The sequence below is a fragment of the Rhopalosiphum maidis genome, chromosome 2, assembly GCF_003676215.2.
Source record: "Rhopalosiphum maidis isolate BTI-1 chromosome 2, ASM367621v3, whole genome shotgun sequence".
NCBI lineage: Eukaryota > Metazoa > Arthropoda > Insecta > Hemiptera > Aphididae > Rhopalosiphum > Rhopalosiphum maidis.
In genome coordinates this window covers 30,723,466-30,744,728 of record NC_040878.1, presented here as the reverse complement: position 1 = coordinate 30,744,728, position 21,263 = coordinate 30,723,466, and the positions used below count along the sequence as shown (strand labels likewise).

General features: G+C 23.7%; 1 protein-coding gene across 2 annotated transcripts in view; it reads left to right on the top strand.

Moving 5' to 3' along the window:
* LOC113553033 (alkaline phosphatase-like) overlaps positions 1-21,263 on the top strand; it is a 212,595-nt gene that overhangs the window by 152,184 nt on the left and 39,148 nt on the right. For both annotated transcript variants that reach the window (XM_026956150.1, XM_026956149.1), the window contains exons 5-7: positions 4,802-5,009; positions 11,063-11,203; positions 13,362-13,556. In XM_026956150.1, coding sequence (XP_026811951.1) covers positions 4,802-5,009; positions 11,063-11,203; positions 13,362-13,556 — 544 coding nt within the window. The remainder of the gene's footprint in view (positions 1-4,801; positions 5,010-11,062; positions 11,204-13,361; positions 13,557-21,263) is intronic.

Here is a 21,263-nt window from a genome sequence, read left to right as displayed (position 1 = left end):
GATATTACTAATGTTATTTATTAATTTTTAATGAAAGATTTCAACATGACGCTATTAATCATCATTTCTTGTTTAGTGATTATTATGTTTTTTGTATATAATAATTATTACCTATTATCTAACAGAATAATAATATTAAACCATGTACGCAGAGATGATCCTCGTGCATGAATTTTGTCTTGTTAAAAAAAAACGGTGACCTATTAGCAAAAAACGCTCACTGCCTTGGTAACCACTTAAAAATTACACGAGATATCAAACACCAGCTATTCATAAATATTCAACTCCAGAAAAAAACAATTTTTTAACAAAATAAAATCAAAATTCAACATGCCACAATTTCAAATTTAGTTTTAGAAACAAACAAGAGCAGATACAAGGAGGAGAATTGAGAACAACTGCCTCCCTCCCCGTTCACAAAAAAAGTATCATATATTCCAACCGGTTTTTTTTTAATTGATGATGACCTTTTTTTAGTTGATAACTATCAAATTGCCCCCCCCCTCGTTTAGAACCACTGTATCCACCCTTGGAAACAAAACCGTATATTCACCTTAGACTATACTTAAAAATTACTACATATTTCTCGTACTAACAAATAACTCAAATAAAAATTTTAACTCCAAAAAAAGATAAAATATTCAACCAAAGCCATTCCAAAATTATTTTAATCCAGCTATCACCATTTTTCAATTACTTCAATTCTCTTATCAATCCGCTATATACCGTTCTCATACATACTTAAAATTTTTTGAAAAATATAGTATTTAAACTAAATACAGCTATATCTTTATAACTTTATCACTAACTCCTTGGAATCCTGAAAAAAAATATTAAGTAGTGTTCTGTTATTATAGTGATTTTTTTTTCATGTTATTCGTTTTAATTATAAAGGAACTAGTTTAAAATTTGATTACTTTTATAATAAATATGTTGTTATTTTGTTAATAAAAAAATTATACAATTATTTTTATTTTAACTCGTATTTCAAATGAACGCATTTTTTTATTCATTATTAAAGGCCGTGTCTTAATTTATAACGGTAATGCCTACAATACGTATTCTCGTTTCATGAATGTGTCTTCAAAAGGCTAGAAGTATGATTGTAATTCGTAGAATGCATTTTTATTCTGAGAACTGTATTTAACTGTAAAGTTTGCACTCGTGTTAAAACATGCACATCAAAACTTTTTTTACAATTGTCTGTTAAACAACAAAAGTTAATTAACTGCATGCACAGTGAAATACTATGTTGACTGTACAATATAGATCTTATTTTATGATTTGCATCCAAATCATGTGCATCTATTCCATGTAATATTATCATACGTATTAATATTAAACCGTACTCACATATTTAATGTTCTATAAAATGCATAATATATTTAGTTCATGTTTTGTACGAATTCATGGAATTTTGTATTTCTCCAATAGTTGAGATAATAGTAAGAATAGAGTTAATAATAATAATAATAATAATACAAATCTACAAGAATACGTAATTTTATTTCATTTAACATCGTCGTAATTCGTAATATTATAATTTAAAAATTCTAATGTGTTTATTTAATAATATTAAAGTATAACAATAAAATAAAAATACATTTCCACTACCTATAATAATAAGAATATCGCTGCAACTCGTTTGCACTCTAACCTAACCGACCTACACACACATTTATAAATAATCACAGATTGCAGTACAAATTATAAAATATTTGATAGCAATATAATCTTATAACCAATTGTATAAATTATATAATTTTGTATTTTCCGTCTTTGCACCTGATACAGTTAGTTTAATATTCTCAGATTATATTTAAGAAAATTATATTGACTTTAACAGCAATTTTCCACCAATCTTATGGGCTTGTGAACCAAATGGTAATCCCAAGACGACAAATAGCGCAGAAAGTTTCCATAAACATTATAGTAGCCAATTTTATACATCAAACATTCACACATACATAAAGTTATTGATATACTCATACAAATTCAAAGTAAAAGACAGTCTTAAGTCTGTTAAAGTGAGAAGAAAAATGTGTGCGCAAACGAGTTCTAATACTAAGGATTCACGTCACAGGACAGATAACCAAAATATATGAGCGCAATCAAGTTGTATTTTTTTTATATTTTTTGTGCAAACGAGTTGTAATATATATATGCCTAATAATATTATTATTATTTTATTACTGCAGCTAGTTAATGAATGGAGTATGTTAATTTTTCTATGCTCACTTTAGTAATCTAGAATAACATTTTTTCATGGAAATAATTAATATTTTTAACATATTGTTATTAAACTAATAAAAAAATGAATTAACAACTGATAAAAATTTGGGGAAAAAATAAGGAAACCTTCTTTCCGACTTACCCCCATACCTAAGTTAATAATCGTATTTATTATACTTAAAACAAGTTTGTCTGCCTCCAAAAATTATTTCTCTCGTATTAATAAAATATTAAAATTAACCATATTAATATTTGAACAAAACTGAACAACGAAAATCATCACCAATTTTCACCATTATATTTAACTCACCCTTGATATAATATATAAATAATGATACTTTAATTTATTTTGATACCAGACTTGTTTTGACGCACGTCAACGGTGATACTCCGTACCATCCCGTAGTCATATCAATCGCTCAGGTAGGTAGTGGAAAGTGTAATATTAGTAGAAGAAATATTTTATTTCACAGTTTTCTTGTCTCTAATAATTTCAACAATAATAACTTGACAATATTAAATTCATAAAATATTATATAATTTCAAAGACCACCCACATACGTTTCAACAAATCTAATTTTTGCCATGTATATCTAAGTATCTAAAACTCTAAAAATTAAAATAATAACTAATCAATAAACTAAAATAAAGATATTAACACGTTAAAAGCGAATTATAATAAATATTATTATAACTGAAATTCTTACAGTCATTAATTTAGACATTAGATAACACCAATATGATAATAATTAAGTGTAATAAGTTTCGTAATCAATTATTGACAATCTCTTTTTATGTAAACAGAATTGTTTTAAAACAATTCTTATTTATTTTTGTTTGTACTAATGAAATAGAAAATTTATACAAAGCTCAAAGTTGTAAGTAAAATAACAAACAAAATAATGAAAAACGCTAATGATGATGGCAATATTATGAGTACTTCTGTTACTCAAATAGAATAAGGGATTATAAATATTTTATTAAGTATTTATAATTTCGAAAAATGCATGTTATCTACTAATCTCTTAAGACAAATTATTATATATTGTATACGTGTATTATTTTATTTTTTACTATGCTCTCTATTGTGTTGCGTAGTATTTAAATTACTAAGTTACTATACATTTAAGACAATAGTAAAGTTAAAATTGTTTGTACGGAAATAATAGTGCAATATATTTGTAAGTATTTAAAGCTATATGTTTTTATGCAAATTCATCTTTTCTATACTATTTTTAGCCAATGCGTCATTCTTTTCAAACCATATCTCCAATCTCTAGTACAATATAATATAGTGTACTTATTATATTTAATAATATGTATGTATATTTTATAAACTGATAATATGTGTAATTTTGAATATATTTTTTTTTTTAAAGGTCAAAGAAAGCGCATCATATTTTTTTGTGAACCTCCTAATGTAATAAAATAAATTGTACACACATTCATAATATCAATATAAAAATAAAGAAACCTAATAACTTATCATAGTCATTACTACAAACCATATATTACGTTGCATATTCACACCGTCTAATTTTCATCAACAAAATGTGATGTTGTATACATTACCTACAAATACATTGTTAATCTCGTAAAAGATAATTTTTAAAAGTATTCATTTACTGCAGTTATAAATATCTTGATATTTTTTTAAATTTATTTAAATTTAATTCGAATACTCATTGATAAAAATATACGAGGGCAGATTATACAATTGCATAATTAAAAAATTCTTGGTCCAAGCATTTTTTTTTTTAAACTTATTTAAGTACTTAAAAAATATTTGAATACTTCTACTTTATCACTTTACAATAACATACACTTTATACTGTGTTATATTCATAATAATTTTACTATATACGTATGCAAATTACCATTAAGCATATATAGTAATTATATACGATATATATATTAAAATTAAATCATATACATATTCATATATAATAAACATTCATCTACCCACAATTCTCTTTTACTGTCTTTTCCCCATTTTCATTTTTTTTATTTTTTTATTCTAAAATACTACAAGCCAAAATTCCAGCATGCATTTTGGTATCCCAAAACTCCTCTGAGTATTCAAAGTTTTATTTAAATTTGGAATGCAATCATTCTATTTTTTGTAACTATAAAATTAGATTATTTATTTTAAATTAAACTATTTTAAATCTGTTTTCAATCCCTATTATATTGGAATAAATAAAAAAAACTGTGAATCATAAAATCAATTTTGTTGATTAATTTTATTGCAAATCAAGATTCAAAAATTGCTGTATAATGTAAATTATAACACATTAGGTTCGGTTTCAAAATTGCACGAAAAAGATAAACAATACGCGATTTTATATTTCCTCTATATTAAAAATAAAAGTTATGTATTTATTTTCGTACCATATTGTACATGTGATATGTATGCTATTCTTCGTATACAATTTATATTAAAAAACATACTTTAAAAAAAAATATTATTTATATATGTGCATTATTTCTGTTTTATTATGGTATTAAAAATATAATAGATTTGTTAGACTTTAAAATACTAATATTGTTAATTCAATTTGACTTTAAGGTATTACTAGGTGGTGGCAGAAGACACTGGTTACCAAAAGTAGCACAGGATCCAGAACAACCAACAGACGAAGGTAGACGATTAGATGGCCGGAATTTGATAGACGATTGGATTAGAGATAAAAAGAAACGAAACATTAAAGCCGAATATGTGTGGAATAATAGTCAACTGGACAAAATTGATGCTAAAAATGTTGATTATCTTTTAGGTAAGTTAAAATCCAAATTATTGAAATATTACAACAATTCAATTAAATGAATAATTGTGTAATATCGAAGTGGCCTAGCCTTGCCAAGTACATGCACCATCCAGTCAATCTCTCTTTGCCAAATAACATTTGTGCTATGGTGCGTCTTATACCTCTAATCACACAAAATCCTAAAAATTGAAACACTTTCTAATATATAGCTAAAGACTACTAAAAAAAATTCCATACAAAATCAATCAACCATACAAATTCACTAGTATTAATTTAGCCAGTGGAATCAATCCCAAATTATCCCCCTACCAAGTCGACTTAAGCGACACAATTAGTGTCAAAATTTCTTGAATATCTGTATTAATTATCTAAACAAATCTTTTCTCCCCACAAGTTGTTAAGTTTCCACACTGGTGGGCTTCCCCCTCGCATTATTTTATGCTGTTGTTATCTCAGTTAAGCAACTAAATTGACTTATTGTATACAATCTAATAATATACGTATTGTAAATATACTTTTGTGTAAATAATTAAATAATAAAAATATAAAAGTGAAATAAATAAAAATATAGCCAATTTTAGTTGTGGAGTTAGAATTTTAGTAATAAGGGTAGTGGGCCAGCTTCGTGTCGTATCTATCAACTAACTATTTATTATGAAAACAATCATTTATCTCGCAAATTATTTAATTTATTTCATATGTTTTCGTAATATTTTATATACACGCGATAAAACAAAACTGCAACAGAAATACTAAATTTTGTTCCGTTTTATATAATAAATCAAATGTTGTTTTTTCCTTTAAACAAATTAACTTTATATACTTTTTTTCAATGATTAAATGGTTAATTTATTTAAAAGTAGCAGTTATTAATATAATTGTATGATTACATTATTAACAATATTATTTTATTATTAAATTATATAATATAACATATTTCACATTATTGGACGGCGTTATCTATTTTAAAACATTACATTAAACGGCAGATAGTGAACTAACGATAATTGAGATAGGTACGGTAAAACAAGATGAAAAGTATAAAAACAATTTTATTTAAATTGAAAAAAAATACGATTATTGAGAATAACTGCAATATAAATATACAATAAAATATCCTCGAAAATATAGGTTCATAGAAAGTCTTCGGAAAGAATCGTTTTTCATATACAATGATTTATTATAATATGAATTCAAATTTAAATCATTTATTACTGTGAATTGCTTAATATTAAGATATACTCGATAGTCGATACCTGTTATAGTGTTATACTGCAGAATAACTTATCCAGTTTCTTTTATTTCGAGCAGAATTAGATTGATTTAAGAATGATTTGTGTTTTAAAATAAATAAAATAAAATATACTTTACCTATCATGTATTGATAGAGTATAAATCAGTCTGATTTTTTATTATTAATGGTAGTTAATAGTAGAAAATTTATTTTTTTAATTTATTGAGGGATATAAAAATAGTAAAACTCCGTTAATAATTGGGTAAATTAACATAAAAACAGCGGTAAAACGGGACAATTTACATGGCACCCGTTTCGACGATTAATAACTTTGAATCCTTTTAAACTATTTATAGGTATTTACAACTTTATTATATGATAAGTTTTTTATTTTTTTATCTTCAATGACATTTTTAATTCATTATAAAATGTCAAACGTAATTCTCAATGAATTGTAATAAGTATTTTTATTACTGTATTTTTGTACACAATTTCTCATAATTTCTTATAGAAATTTAAAGTTCATATATCATTTTCAAAGTTAATGTGTTTTGTACTTTATAGAGATCAATATAGGTATATAGATCCCAATGTTTTTTTTATAATCGATTACAACAAAACCTTAGGAAAAACGAGATTATTTATAGAGATAACTACTTTTTATAGATAAATTTGGACAAAATTATTTATTTATAAAAGATAACCGATGTAAATTATTTTGTTATAATTCAAAAACATTATTCGGTTTATTCTTGGGAACTTAAAACTTTTACGTATACTATATCAATATGAATCGTACTATACCCAATGACAAGTTGATGTATTTTAAAATATTATCTATTTTTACTGTTATACAGAATTTACAAAAAGATATGTTATTATATTTTGAGTTATGAAAGTTGATATAATATGGTACATTATTTTAATAATTAAATATCAATAAAATAATAAATGCAATATTTTCGGAAAAAAATGATATCAATCTACCGTAATATTTAAAGTAAAATAAATTACTAATAGCTGTGTATATCTAAAAAAAAAAAAAAAATATGAAATATAGTTTGTGATATAGGCTGTCAGACCATCTCCGCTCTGAGTAGTTTTTTGTTACAATGATATATCATTGAATTCGAATTTAACACATCCATTATAACGACCCACTCGTCATCTAACTAATGTACAGCAGAGCAGTACCCACTTTCATACCTTTTTTTTTTTATGTTTGATTAGAAAATATTATGATAATAGAATATATACAATCAACATGAATGGTATTGAGAAGTTTATGTGTAGAATATTTTCAAATAAACAGACTAATTGTATGTTATTTAAATATATAATGTATATAAATATTTTTATTTTTATTATTTATTTGTTCATGTGTAATATTTTGTCTAAATAAAATTCAATCAGCTAAATCAAAAAATATATAAACAATGATATAAATATTACATAAAATAAACTATTTTTAGAAATAAATACTAATTGACCCATTTATTTCAATCAAACGTTTTTTTTTTCACTGTTGATTTGTCATTTTATTCGAATTTATCACATCTCTTGCAAAGTTTTTCTCAATAATGAAGTATACTTTAAACCTACATAATAGCACAACCCAGGGCTTGAAATCGATTTTAAATATCGATAAAAATCGTTAAAAATCTTTTAAAAAATCAAAAGTAATACCGAAATCGTGAATGCTTTCAAACATTTTTCAAAATTTCTATTAAAATTGAAAAAAGTTAAAATCGATAATTTATATCAAAATCAAAATCATTACATAATCAAATCGATTTTAAATAAATGTAAAAAAAATTTTAATTTTAAACTCAAAAGTATACAAGCAAATAGACATCAGGTTTATTTATATTTTATATTGTTCATAAGCACACTCATTGTTAAATTGAGTAATAACATTGACTATACATATTGCATATTATGTACAATAGTGTGTATAGTAATAACTACTAATAATTAATAACTAATGCTAATATTTTGTTTTCTGAGAATAAAATATTTACAATATAGTATACATATTATAGGATAATACTATAATAGGAATCGGGGTTCGACGGGCGATTATTGTTGACTTGTTGTTATTACAAGTTTTATTTTGATAGGTACCTACATACATTGGCTTATTAAATAAAATGCTTGGAAAAATATTTTTTCCAATATTGTAAATTTTAAAACTAAACTAAAATCGAAATCATAATATAATTATAAATATAATACTCTGTATCAATAAAAAAATCATAAAACCACAAAATCAATATATTATTTTTAAACAGAAATCGGAAAAAAATGATATCGATAAGCAAAATTGAAATTAAAATCGAAAATTTTTATTTCGATTCAAGCCCTGGCACAACCTCTTGTTTTATACTGTGTTTTATTCTTCTTCTATTTCTATTAATAAATACCTATAAATTATAATACTTATACAATCATAACAAGGAATCACAGTATTATTACTCGGAATTACTTATTAATTCAACCATCCCAATCTAAATGTACAATAAATATGTTTAAAAATATTTATAATATAAATAAATATATATCTCGGTAATTAGATAATTGAATACAGCGAAGAGGAGTATCCAATTTGGTAGAAGTACCTTACTCAGTGAGTCATATCATTAACAAATTTACCTTTTACTAGTACAACTTTACTAATTATTAACATTAGTTCTACTTTCATAAAAAAATAAAAATTAAATTGATAAAAAAAATATACAACATAAACAGACCGTCGATGTTGGAACATTTGCATTGTTTTCCCTTACCGGTGCAAGACAAACAACTAGTTTATTATTATTATTATTATACTCTAATATTGAATTCGAGAACGACATTACATTAATTTAAAAACAATTTTGAATCGGTTAAAAGTACTTTGAACCACACTTTCCATTATGTATTTCAGTTGTAGGAAGTTTTTGTTTATGATTACAGAAACTATTGAGAAAACCGAAAAAGATTCGATTTCCGGATGCCGTAACATGAAACTTTTTGAGCACCAACACCATAAAGATAAAAATAAACATTTTTGTACAACAAATACATTATCGATTAGCTCAGAAATTTCAAACGGGTTCCTCTTATAAAATTTAGATAAATGTAAAGGGAACTCTCAATCCCGGACATATAATAAGTTTTAGAAATAAATAAATAAAATCATTTTATTGTACAAAGTATTAAGTTCTAAGTAGTCTAGCTTAACTCACATCAATACATCATACTGATGTATCATTAGGTACTCTAATTACGTATTGTAATTTAAAAATATTAATAATATTATGTATGTTGAAACAGATGAAAATAAAAATAATCTTTAAAATTCAATACATACGTTAAACTGTTTATGACTCTACACATCATACATATCATAAATAAGCTAAGGATACTATTAAAAATGAAAAAAAAATATTAATTATTTTTGAAATTAATACCAATATAGATTGAAAACACAATAATTCCGCCAAACTTATAGTTTATATTTATTATGTTTTTAAGTTATCATTTTTTAATATTATATAATTGAGTTTATAAATTATAATAATTATTTTAAAAGTACTTATTAGTCATTAGTAATTGCTACTGAAAATTATAAATTATTTTTTATGATAAAGTTACTTTTAACTTAAAAAAAAATATATTAATTTCTTTAACAAATGAAACTGTGATACATTTTGTAATCTTGTTATTATGATTCTTACAAGAAAATTATGTTTTTAGTGCAGACAATAAAGGAATATAATAGTAAATACATTTTATTGGATGGTCTATATAATTATGTTTAAGTGGGTTAGTATTTCATGTATTAATATGCGTGTTCAACGTTATATATACAAATGCATACATAAGGTCGTGTATAAACGTTTGATGTACCTACGTAACAATATTAATAATAAGCATTTAACTACGCGAACACACAGAGTGGTTTCTAGTCATATTATTTGCGCCAATTTATAATCTAAGATTTTTATTTTATATTTTTATTTTTTATTTTTTCTCATACTTTTTATAGAATATGCAATAATTCTAAAAAAATGTTCAAGATTTAATAGGTAGTTTAGATCGTTAAAAATATTTTTCAATAATTTCTTGAATATATAATACAGTTCCTTATTAATTATTACATAGTATGTAAAAAAATTGATATATTTTTAATTGACCATAGGTCCATGTACAAGTTTTATTGCACCGATTGACTTTGAAATTTGTTTATATAACATTTCAAACATTTTTAGATAATTAAGAAGTTTTAATAATTGATAATTTTATTTTATAGTGAATAAATGTATAAGACAACTAATATTCAAATGTTTAATAAATAATATAATTTTTATCGAATTAGTCATTAATTATAGATTTTATACAATTATTATTTTCCTTCAGATATTTATATCATAGTTAATATTTTATCAATTCAGATTTTTTTTTATTTTGTGTTTTTTCGATTTTCATTAAATTCTATGTATTATGTTGTAATTTTGATGAAATCTTAATATTGAAGATAATATTGAAATAGAACACTTTTTAATAATTTAGATAAAAATACATATTGCATTGTTCCCACGAATCATGAGAAATTTAACACTATGGGAGAATCTTAATGGGGTAGTTGTTTTTTCATTAGTACTTTTGGAAGGGAACTTTTGGAAACGATTCAAGAACAAACAGGAATTGTGGCAAAACCGGTGTCTCGTGACGATCCTCGATTGGCCGTGAGCCCAAAATATCGTCTGTTGAAATACATAATGTCTTTGATACAAAACCGCTGAGCAAAGTCAAATAAAAGAAATCGTGTTTATATGTGTATTAGGTTTGTTTGCGTATTCACACATGGAGTTTGAGGTGGATCGGGACAAAGGACAAAATGGTGACCCGCCACTACATGAGATGGCCGTCAAAGCATTATCTATACTCCAGAAGAACAACAAGGGATTTTTTCTGTTTGTTGAAAGTAAGTATATGTTTTAAAGATTCGCGTATTTGAATATAACCATAGGTATATTTTTATCGGCCATAATAATCATGTATGCCGAATAAATTATTAATACGTTTTAGATTTATCATTTTTAATATATAATACATGCTCAAGAAGCACTACGATAAGTTTATTAAATATACTATTGATAGAATGTAAATTATTCATCAAATTACTTACCAAAACATTAATATAGTCAGAGTCCTAGAGTTTAGTGAGTGTGTAAATCAGTGCCGTAAACCACGATGCCGGGAAAGTGTTTTGTGACTACCTATCACATCACCCTTTGTCATTTAAAGTATCATACTATCATATTAGATTATCCTAAATTTAGGTGCTTACTTGTTTCACTACTAAAACGTTATTTAATCTGTAATGTGAACTTTTAAATGAATCTTAAATATTTATTCATAATAATTATATGTATACATATCTACTACATTATATCATATTATCTTTAGTAATATGATTATTTACAAGATTATACGATTTTATGACAAATTTAAATGCACAATTTCACTAAATGGTTATATAAAAAAAGTTTTCTTTCGTTTCAATTCTTTACTTCACTGATATAATGTTAGTAAATTTGTGGTTATTTGTGTGCATGTTTGTATAGATAATATTCATAAGATTAATACTAATGTGTTCGATGCCTTTTGCCTTTTACGTAATCATTTAAAAAAATATATATTTATTTAATTTTTTTAAGCATAAAGATTATTTACAATTGTTTTTAATATTTGTAATCTACTGAACTAATATCAATTATTTCTAACAACAATCAATTCTGTTTTGAGAGTTTTTAATATTATTAAATTAAATCAAACTAAATTCCAAAAAAATACAATACTACGAGCCATAAAAGTTTAAATATTAATTAAATAATCTATAATTTTAAATTCTATCTTCTATGTATATATATTTGTAATATTTGTATCATTTTATACAGTTTGATAATTATTTAAATTCAAATTATGGAACTCAATGAACACCAACAAACATATGAAATTGAACATTTAAATTAATTAAACACTTAATTATCATACTAAACATAAATTTTTCTTTTAAAACATTAATAAAGCTAATTAAAATAATATATAGCTTTTTTCCTTTTTAACAAAACTAACACCATACGTTTAAAATTAAAGTCTATACATGTTAATTATTCAGTTTTCACCATGTCTAAACGAAAATAAATTGCCCTTTCTCCAAATTACATTATAACCTAATTTTGTTAAAACATAAAAACAAAATAAGTGCTCTCACTTCACTGAAGTGTGCGTAAAATAATGGGACAAAAAGGTAATCTGTATATACAATATACATGTATTATTACTTGTGTGAGAATCAGTCTAATATATAAAAAAATATATAATTTATTTTGTCAAATTACTAAATTCTTACTACCTTAATATCATGACATTCAGCTAGCATCACACCAATAACTTATCCAAATTATACTTCAATAATTCAATTATTGTAAATTCACCCACCACGTAACTACGATAAAAAATAAATATTTTTTTTATGTCCATATACATGCCTAACTATAAATAAAATAAAGAACCGAACGGTTCGTTCAGAAAAAAAAGCCATTCTGCTTTTGAATATTAAATTAAGAATATATGTTGTCATTCAAAAAAAAATATGTTAAAATATATTTATATTTAAAAAAAAAATTGTATTTCGACTAGAAATTAATTTAAAAAAAATATATTTTTAAATTTTTCAGTTAGAAATGGTGACACTTATTTGTTTACTATTAAACACATAATTAAATGAAAAAAATATCATATTTTGTAATGTTATTATTTGAATATACCTAAATAGCTAAATAATTATGCGCAGTTATAATTTTAGGCAAACATTTTAACTAAGAACTTAAAGACTATGTATGATTCTTCCTACTGATATTATTTAAAACTCTATACATTATAGAGACTGATATAGCTAATATTTAAATTAAAAAACTTAGTTATGTCAATGATAGTTATATGATAAATATTACATTTTTACCAATAAAAGTTATAACAACTTTAAAACCATAACCATAATGTATTTATTTTGTAACCACTTGATTTTTTTAATACCATCGATTATATTATATTTTATATTTTATTATATCTTTTAGGTGGACGTATCGACCACGCACATCATTACAATAATCCTTACAGAGCTCTAGAGGAAACGCTTGTCCTGGAGTCCACGCTGGAAGCCATCATGTCTAAGGTGGACTTGTCAGAGACACTTATCGTTGTTACAGCAGATCATTCGCATGTAATGACAATGGGAGGATTGGCAACTCCTCGCGGTAACGACATATTAGGTACGTGCATTTTCATCTCTACTCAATATTGTGCTGCACTAAGCATTAGTAGAACATTTTTTTTCAGTCACTAGTCACAACCGGTATGCTAAATGTCTTACATCAGTTCGATTGATTACATTATTAAACTAAAATTATTTTTAAAACTAATTTCAAATTCTAAATAACTTCTATTTAATAGTAACATATTTTTTGACGGAATAAAACATTTCAAAATGTTAATGATAAAACAATATAAAAAATGCAATTTAAGCTTTTCTAAAGAAGATTCGTAAAGTTCTACTCAAAATTCTGATTTAATCTGATTAAATAAGTGTTGTTAGGACGTGTAAATTGGTATAAGAGTGTAAGTGAAAAGTTACAAGCTAAAAATGAAAGTATTTTTTTTCTAACCAATAAATAGTATTTACGTGTTCGTGCAGAAGTACAAAGTAGTTTCATGTTTTTTCACTAAAAACATTTTACTACGATACTAAAACCGAATCAACATTATACCACGTTCAAATAAATTGTTTATACTGTATCAAAAAAAAAAAGTATTATATATTTGTAATACTCAAAAAAAAAACTTTACACGACTAAATTGAATTTGAAAGAACAGTAAAAAAACATATCTTTCTGAATTTATTTATAAATATTAAGATACAATCATAGTACTTTTCTAACGACTTTTGTTGTTTTGAAGTCGTAAACTCGTACTCTGACTTTTTTTTTAAAGTTAGTATATTACACAAATTATCAAAATTAAATTATTGCTTTCTTGAACAATTTATCAATATTTATATTCCCAATTATTAATTCCCCATATTTTTAGTTTAGTTTATAAGATACTTGGTTAAATCACTAGGTCCATCTCTTTTTTTAACAAAACTTTATAATTTATTCATGTTTATATTACTATTATTATTAATTTATTATTCTAGTAAAATGTCAGTATGTATTGCAAAATCAATAAATGGTTAAGTAAAGAAAAATTGTACATAATATATTATGAAGGTAACTAAAATATTTGTCACAAACCTAATTGACATAATATAATAATTATTATAATATCAAAAGCTGACTTACATAGTTATTAAATGTATTAATATATATATATTACATAGTAAACTGTAATGTTAGTATAAAACATTGGGGTATATAATTTTAAGTTTTAGCGATACGTTTATACGATGAGTACACACTCAATACAATAACAACTAGTCGTAAAAGCACATGCTAACTCTTTAAAATATTTTTATTTATTTCAAAAATGTTACAGTCTAAAAATATATTTATTTATGTGGTAAAATAATTATAAGTGATTACATTTATTTATTTACATTTAAAACAACTTAAATGCATACTTAAGGAAAGAACCAACAAGTGATGGAAATTCAGCGTGAATTTTTGTGTGTATAGAACTTATTAGATTAGATCTTGAGACCACAATTTCCCAGAAGACTGGGGAATATTGATAATAAATTTCGACATTTTGGATTACAAACTTCCAAAGGACTACCTGGTGACGGAGCGATGATTATCAATTACCAAATTTACATACTACATTATGAGTGGTTTACACTCCATACCTAGTGAAAATCAAACAACATAATACATTACGGAGTTTATATTTGTTGACCAATTAAATTATATATTTTATGATACACTTCACTGCGAACAATTTTAAAATTGGAACATGATTATAACTTACAATATCTCCGTATAATATTATAGTTTTCCAATTAATACAGTACAATAGTCGTAATACCATTTAAAATTTTTTGCGTTAGTCTAAACAAACGGATGTCGAAACATAATGATTATCATAAAAATATATCGACATAAGATTATTTGTATGTATACATTAAATTATATATAGTTTTTACGGGTGATATTATAGTAAAATATGTATGATATTTATTGTGTATATAAATTCATACTCTACACTTTTATAAAATTATACAAAAGTTGAAAGTTGAATGTTTTTATTTTATGTTTACTGGTTTTTCATTTCCTACTTTCTGTTATGACATAAACGAGTTTATAAATGCATACATTTTACATTTGAGAAGATCTGACGGGGTAAAACAACATAAGAATTGTACGACAGTTTCATCGTCTTTCATCCCTTCGTGACACAATAGAAAATATAGCTACGTAGTAGAGTGTAAAATAAATAAAATCTTCATATCCTTCGTTCTGTTTTTTTTTTATTTTTATTGCGTATATATGTTTATAGATATATTTTATACAAAAGCGAGAAACCAAATAACCCGCACAGCGAACGTAAAATTTACAATATTTTAACTTTAAAGTAACATTTATGTAATATTAACAAGGGCTATACCTTGTATAAACGTTTAAACTCATCATTAGCACAGGAGCAAATATAATATTTATACATTGTTTAGAAATTCATGAACAATAAGTTCTCAATTGATATCCATTATCATATTGTGTAATGTAGTGTAGTATAGTGTAGTGTAGTGTAGTGTAATGTTAATAATACAAATTTACTCCCATATACTGTTCTTTACCCTTCACTCACAATATGTTGAATGACGTATAAACTTTTACCTATGCGCTTAATGTTAACTAGAATGTTATGAACACTGTTATTAGGAGTGTATTGTTAAATAAATAGTAAATTTAAGATAGCTTCCTTTTTTTTTCTATTATCAGCTTCAAGTACACAAATATTATAGCTCAACAAAGACATAGTTAGTAATGTAAATATGCAATTAATAGTCAAATCATAAGTCTTAATACTCAATAATTTCTATAAATCTAATATTTAAAATTTTTCAAATATTTGTATCGCAAAAAATCAAAATTTACAATAAAATAGCTTATTATGGATATACTTCAAAATTAAAGTCACCTATTAACATTGTATTGAATTTAACTGATTTTCTAAGTAATCGATTTTTATAATCCAAAAAATAATAATATTGTTATAATATTATATACTATACATTTATATGAAAAATAAGTTTATATTATTTGTATTTAATTGCATGGTTGAAGTCTTATAAAAAAAGTAAACATAGAAATAATTTTATAAAAAAATAATAAAAGGATTAAAATTATAAATACAATTTTCGAAAACAAATATTTACTTTTTTATGAAACCGTGAAAAAAATCTAAAATTATTATGACTATTGACATGAAAATAATATGTATGCCTATATGTATATTGTATTTGCTTAATAAATACCATTAAAATAATTAACATCTATTACGACACAATTTGTTTTTTATTTATGTTGACGTTTATATTTAGCGATGACTTGTTTAACAAAAACAACTTAAGATTCTAAAGGAAATGTACAATAAATCATAATCTAAAAGCAATGAAATGTACGATTTATTGCAGGGACGTTCTTCTTTTTACCAAATTATGTCCATTTTAACGTAGCCCTTGCTTAATCGAAACCCTCCAAAAATCACATTCTCACAGTTATATACATAATTCCGTTTTCAACTTTTTCTCGTTCATCTAAAAAAACCACCTCGTAAATGACACTTTGCGGATTTATTTCCCTAAGTTTCAAGCTTCTAATGCAATTGACTTAATTTGAGTACTATAATCATTCAACTAATAGATAAAATATATTAAGCACAATTTCTATACGCTTGGTATAATATTATAGTACGAAAAAATTACTGAAACGTAAAAAAAAAAATCATTTGATGATTTAAAATTCTGATGGTTAATAAAATATAAAACAATAGACTATAATTATTTAGCTATAAAGATTGTAAACTAAATACTATAAAAATATACGATATTTCCACAAACATTCAATTAAATTGAATACCTATTTTCTTATTTATTTATTATTATTTTTACTATTGATAAAAGTACTGTCCTGGTAAAGAAAGTAAATACACAACTATGCTCAATGAACGATAAGTTGATATCTGTATCTATTGTATATTTACTTTCTTTCTTTATTTTTTTCTTCTTTCTTAATCAGTATTTTATCAGTAATTGACTTGGTAAATTTTAAATATGTTTCCAATAAAAACAGTTATCAAAATACTCGTAGGTATTTGTTTTATAATTGATACTCAATACATGTATATACTTTGATTCTAAGCCCAGCCGTCAAAGCCGTTTTGATTGGTTAAATTTGATACATAAATAATTCAGTAATAAAAAATATACAGTTACAGACAAATTTTTTAAAGTTCGAGTTATTGAATTTACATCAATAGTAACAATAATAATAAATAAATACAAAAATAGGTATTCAATTTAATTAAATGTCTGTGGAAATATATTCTGTGAGTATTTTGTTTAGGATCTTTATAGATAAATAATTATAGTCGTTATCTTATATTTTAGATAAAATACTGTCCTGGTAAAGAATGTAAATATATAACTATGTACAATGAACGATAAACAATATTATACATTTTACAAAGTTAACATGTATTATGAATCATCATTTATGACGTAGAAAATCCAATTATGAATTTTAATACATAAAATTATATTAAGCGTTTATGTTCTTATGCATATTATTCAAATAGAAAATAAAACAGATATATACAATATAGGTACTTCGTATTTATTATAATCTAAATGATACATTTTAATAATTTACAGAATTAATCGATTTATACTATTTTATGCATATTGGTTTTTCTAATAATGAAACAATTGTATTAAGCCACAATTATTAATAATAATAATAATAATAATAATATTGATTTTTAAATACTTTAATGAAAACAAAACAACACATTTTTTGCCTTAAATAGTCGTGTACTGCAATTTAATAACTCAAAAAAAGCAATTATACATTTTCATCATACTCAATAACGATTAAGACGTAAGTAAATAGTTTATAACAGAATATATACCATACCCATATATAATATATTACCTATATGCAATTTTTATGTATAGAATTAAAATACTTTATTTTTTTTTAAACTGTATAGAGGATGAAGTAAAAATATTGATAACAATTTTTATGTTTCGTTTTAATCTGAAATATATTACCAAATACGATAAATAAATACAAATTAATAATAGAATAATATTTAGATCATGACTTGATTAAAAATAACATTTTTATCCAAGAATAATTGTTTAAATATACTGTCTAATGCATTAGCTCTATTTCAAATCGATTAAGTAAAATAAAATATTATTAATTATTATTTTTATTTGTTATAGTATTTTATTAGATTTTATAATTTCTCCTTTTTGCTATTCATTTACAAATTATTTTCTAAAATCAACTTGTTTACTCTGTGAAGAGAATGTACAGTTAAGATAACTGTATTTTGACTAGTCTCAGGCGTAAAATGTCCTATTTTTGTTATTTCATCAAAATATTCTATAGTAGTCTATGGAATATAGATCACAAATACACAATTAATAAGCACAGACAAGAAGTATAATGTTTATAATTAATTATTTTTAGATTTAATTGACAGCTCGCCCAACAAGTACCCTGTTACTAACCAAAATATATGCTTTGACAAACATTTTGTAGACGCACATATATAATCTGAAAAATTGATATATTGAAAAATATAATACATCAACTTTATCAAATGTCAATGTCAATAATCCTTAAATTATCGTACTAAAATGTGTTGATTTAATCAATTACAGTGTTTTCAACAAAAAAATTAGTAATCACAATAATCACATGTCACATCGTATATCATTCTGTAGACCAATAGTTCGTAATGTTTGTTCAACAGACCCCAAGGAGTTTACTGGTAAACTTTGGGTTGGGGTTGATGTACTCTATCGAATAACAAAGCCGCAAGCCTTCTTTTATGACACTGATAATACACAGAAGTAAAGAGTTTTTTTGCTTAAATGTTTAAACAAAATTGAAACGAATACATGTTCAGAATTTGGGTAAGCTCCATAAACATTAAAAAAAAAAGATTACAAAAATCACCACGTCTGGTCAAGTTTAAGATTTAGCTAGAGGTCCGCTGTATTAGGTCCGGGTTTGCTACGTTTAGGGAACCACTGCTATACATAATATGATATGTGCTCAAATCCATCTATTCAAATCATTATATTTCTTCCAGTGCAGACTCAATAGTGATCATTTCATTAGCTTTTCACTCGATTTATTTTCTTGTTTAAGTTGTTGCTTCATTTTCTTGTAAATAACAATTATCGTTACCAACAAACAACTTATTGCCTCACCTACAATTATTCAATATTTTATTTTATTTTATTTTTATACGTTTGAATAAATAAATACCTACCTACTTATCCTACTATAAATTGTTTATTATACAAAATTATATAGGTAATTATATTTTAAGTTTTGTAATGACGTATGTCCTTACTTTTGTATACTTTTTCAGTTGGTAAAATTACTTTGTTTCTATACCTTAATTGTGTATTGAATACATTATAATGTTTCATATAACATAAATATTAACTGATTAAATATTATTTGAAGAAATTATGATCCCATTACTTACTATAAAGGAGAGCAATTTAAATTATTATTCATATTTTAAATTTTTCCAAAGAATATAACTGTGATATAACTATATATTTTTCTATGTACACATTTTCAAGTAGTAAAAAAAATTCAAAAGTTAAAATAACCATAACTATTGATTTTAAATCAATATTTATGGTTCATGGATATAGTTATTTTTCAACTTTTTTGTGTAGGTATCCTAAACAGAACAAACTATTGAAAATTATCAAAAAACATCAAAGCCGTAAATATAAAATTATTATTTTATCTAATGAAACAATATTATTAGATATATACTAATAATTAATAACACATAATTATTCTTCTCCAAAATTAGTGAAGTGACATAAGTAATCGCATTTTTTTTCCTTTTTCATTTTTTTTTTCCAAAAACCATCATGGTTTAGATTTTTTTCATGCCATGTGTACAATTTTTTATATGTCTTAAAATTGTATTTATATTATTATTAAAAAGATATGGTCTTTTTAGCTGAGTTATATTATATACTGTATAATTAATATATATTGTACAATTTTAAATATAATCCTTCCGATTTTTTGCATATCCCTAAATATATTTACCATAAACTACAATTATATCTTCTGTTTATTTTCGTAAAAATCATATTGAATACTCTCATTTACTTTAATATTTAAAGTTTTAGGTATAATTTTTAGTTTTTTTTTATTAATTCATTTTTAGTATCTATGTTTTAAATGTAGTTGTTTTTCATAATTATCCAAAAATTGTTTTATGTTATAAAAGTTTTCAAAGTTTATTTACTTTGATATTTCTGAATATTAATGTTTATATATATATATATATATAGTAATAATACGCATTTAATCGTGTACTTCAATGCAATTATTTGTTTAAAGATATAAAATTTGAACATGGTTATTTATACAATCACATGGTATTAAAAATGTTCAAAATTTTTTAAGTTTATAACCAATATTAATAACTGCTAATAACTGTTTATAATGTTTATTTTTATTTATTAAGTTTAAATTAAAATATAAAAGTTAAAGAATTAAATATATATTTATATTATGTAGGTACCTACAAAAAAATCAAAGCAAATAGTAAGTATATTTTCAATAATATCACCATAAAATGTTGACGTTATTGATAAATTATATTTTTTGCATTTTAAAGTACATATTGTGTACATGTGTATTATGTATATGTATACAATATACAAACCATGTTTTAATCATTGTCAACTTTATCGATGAATGTAG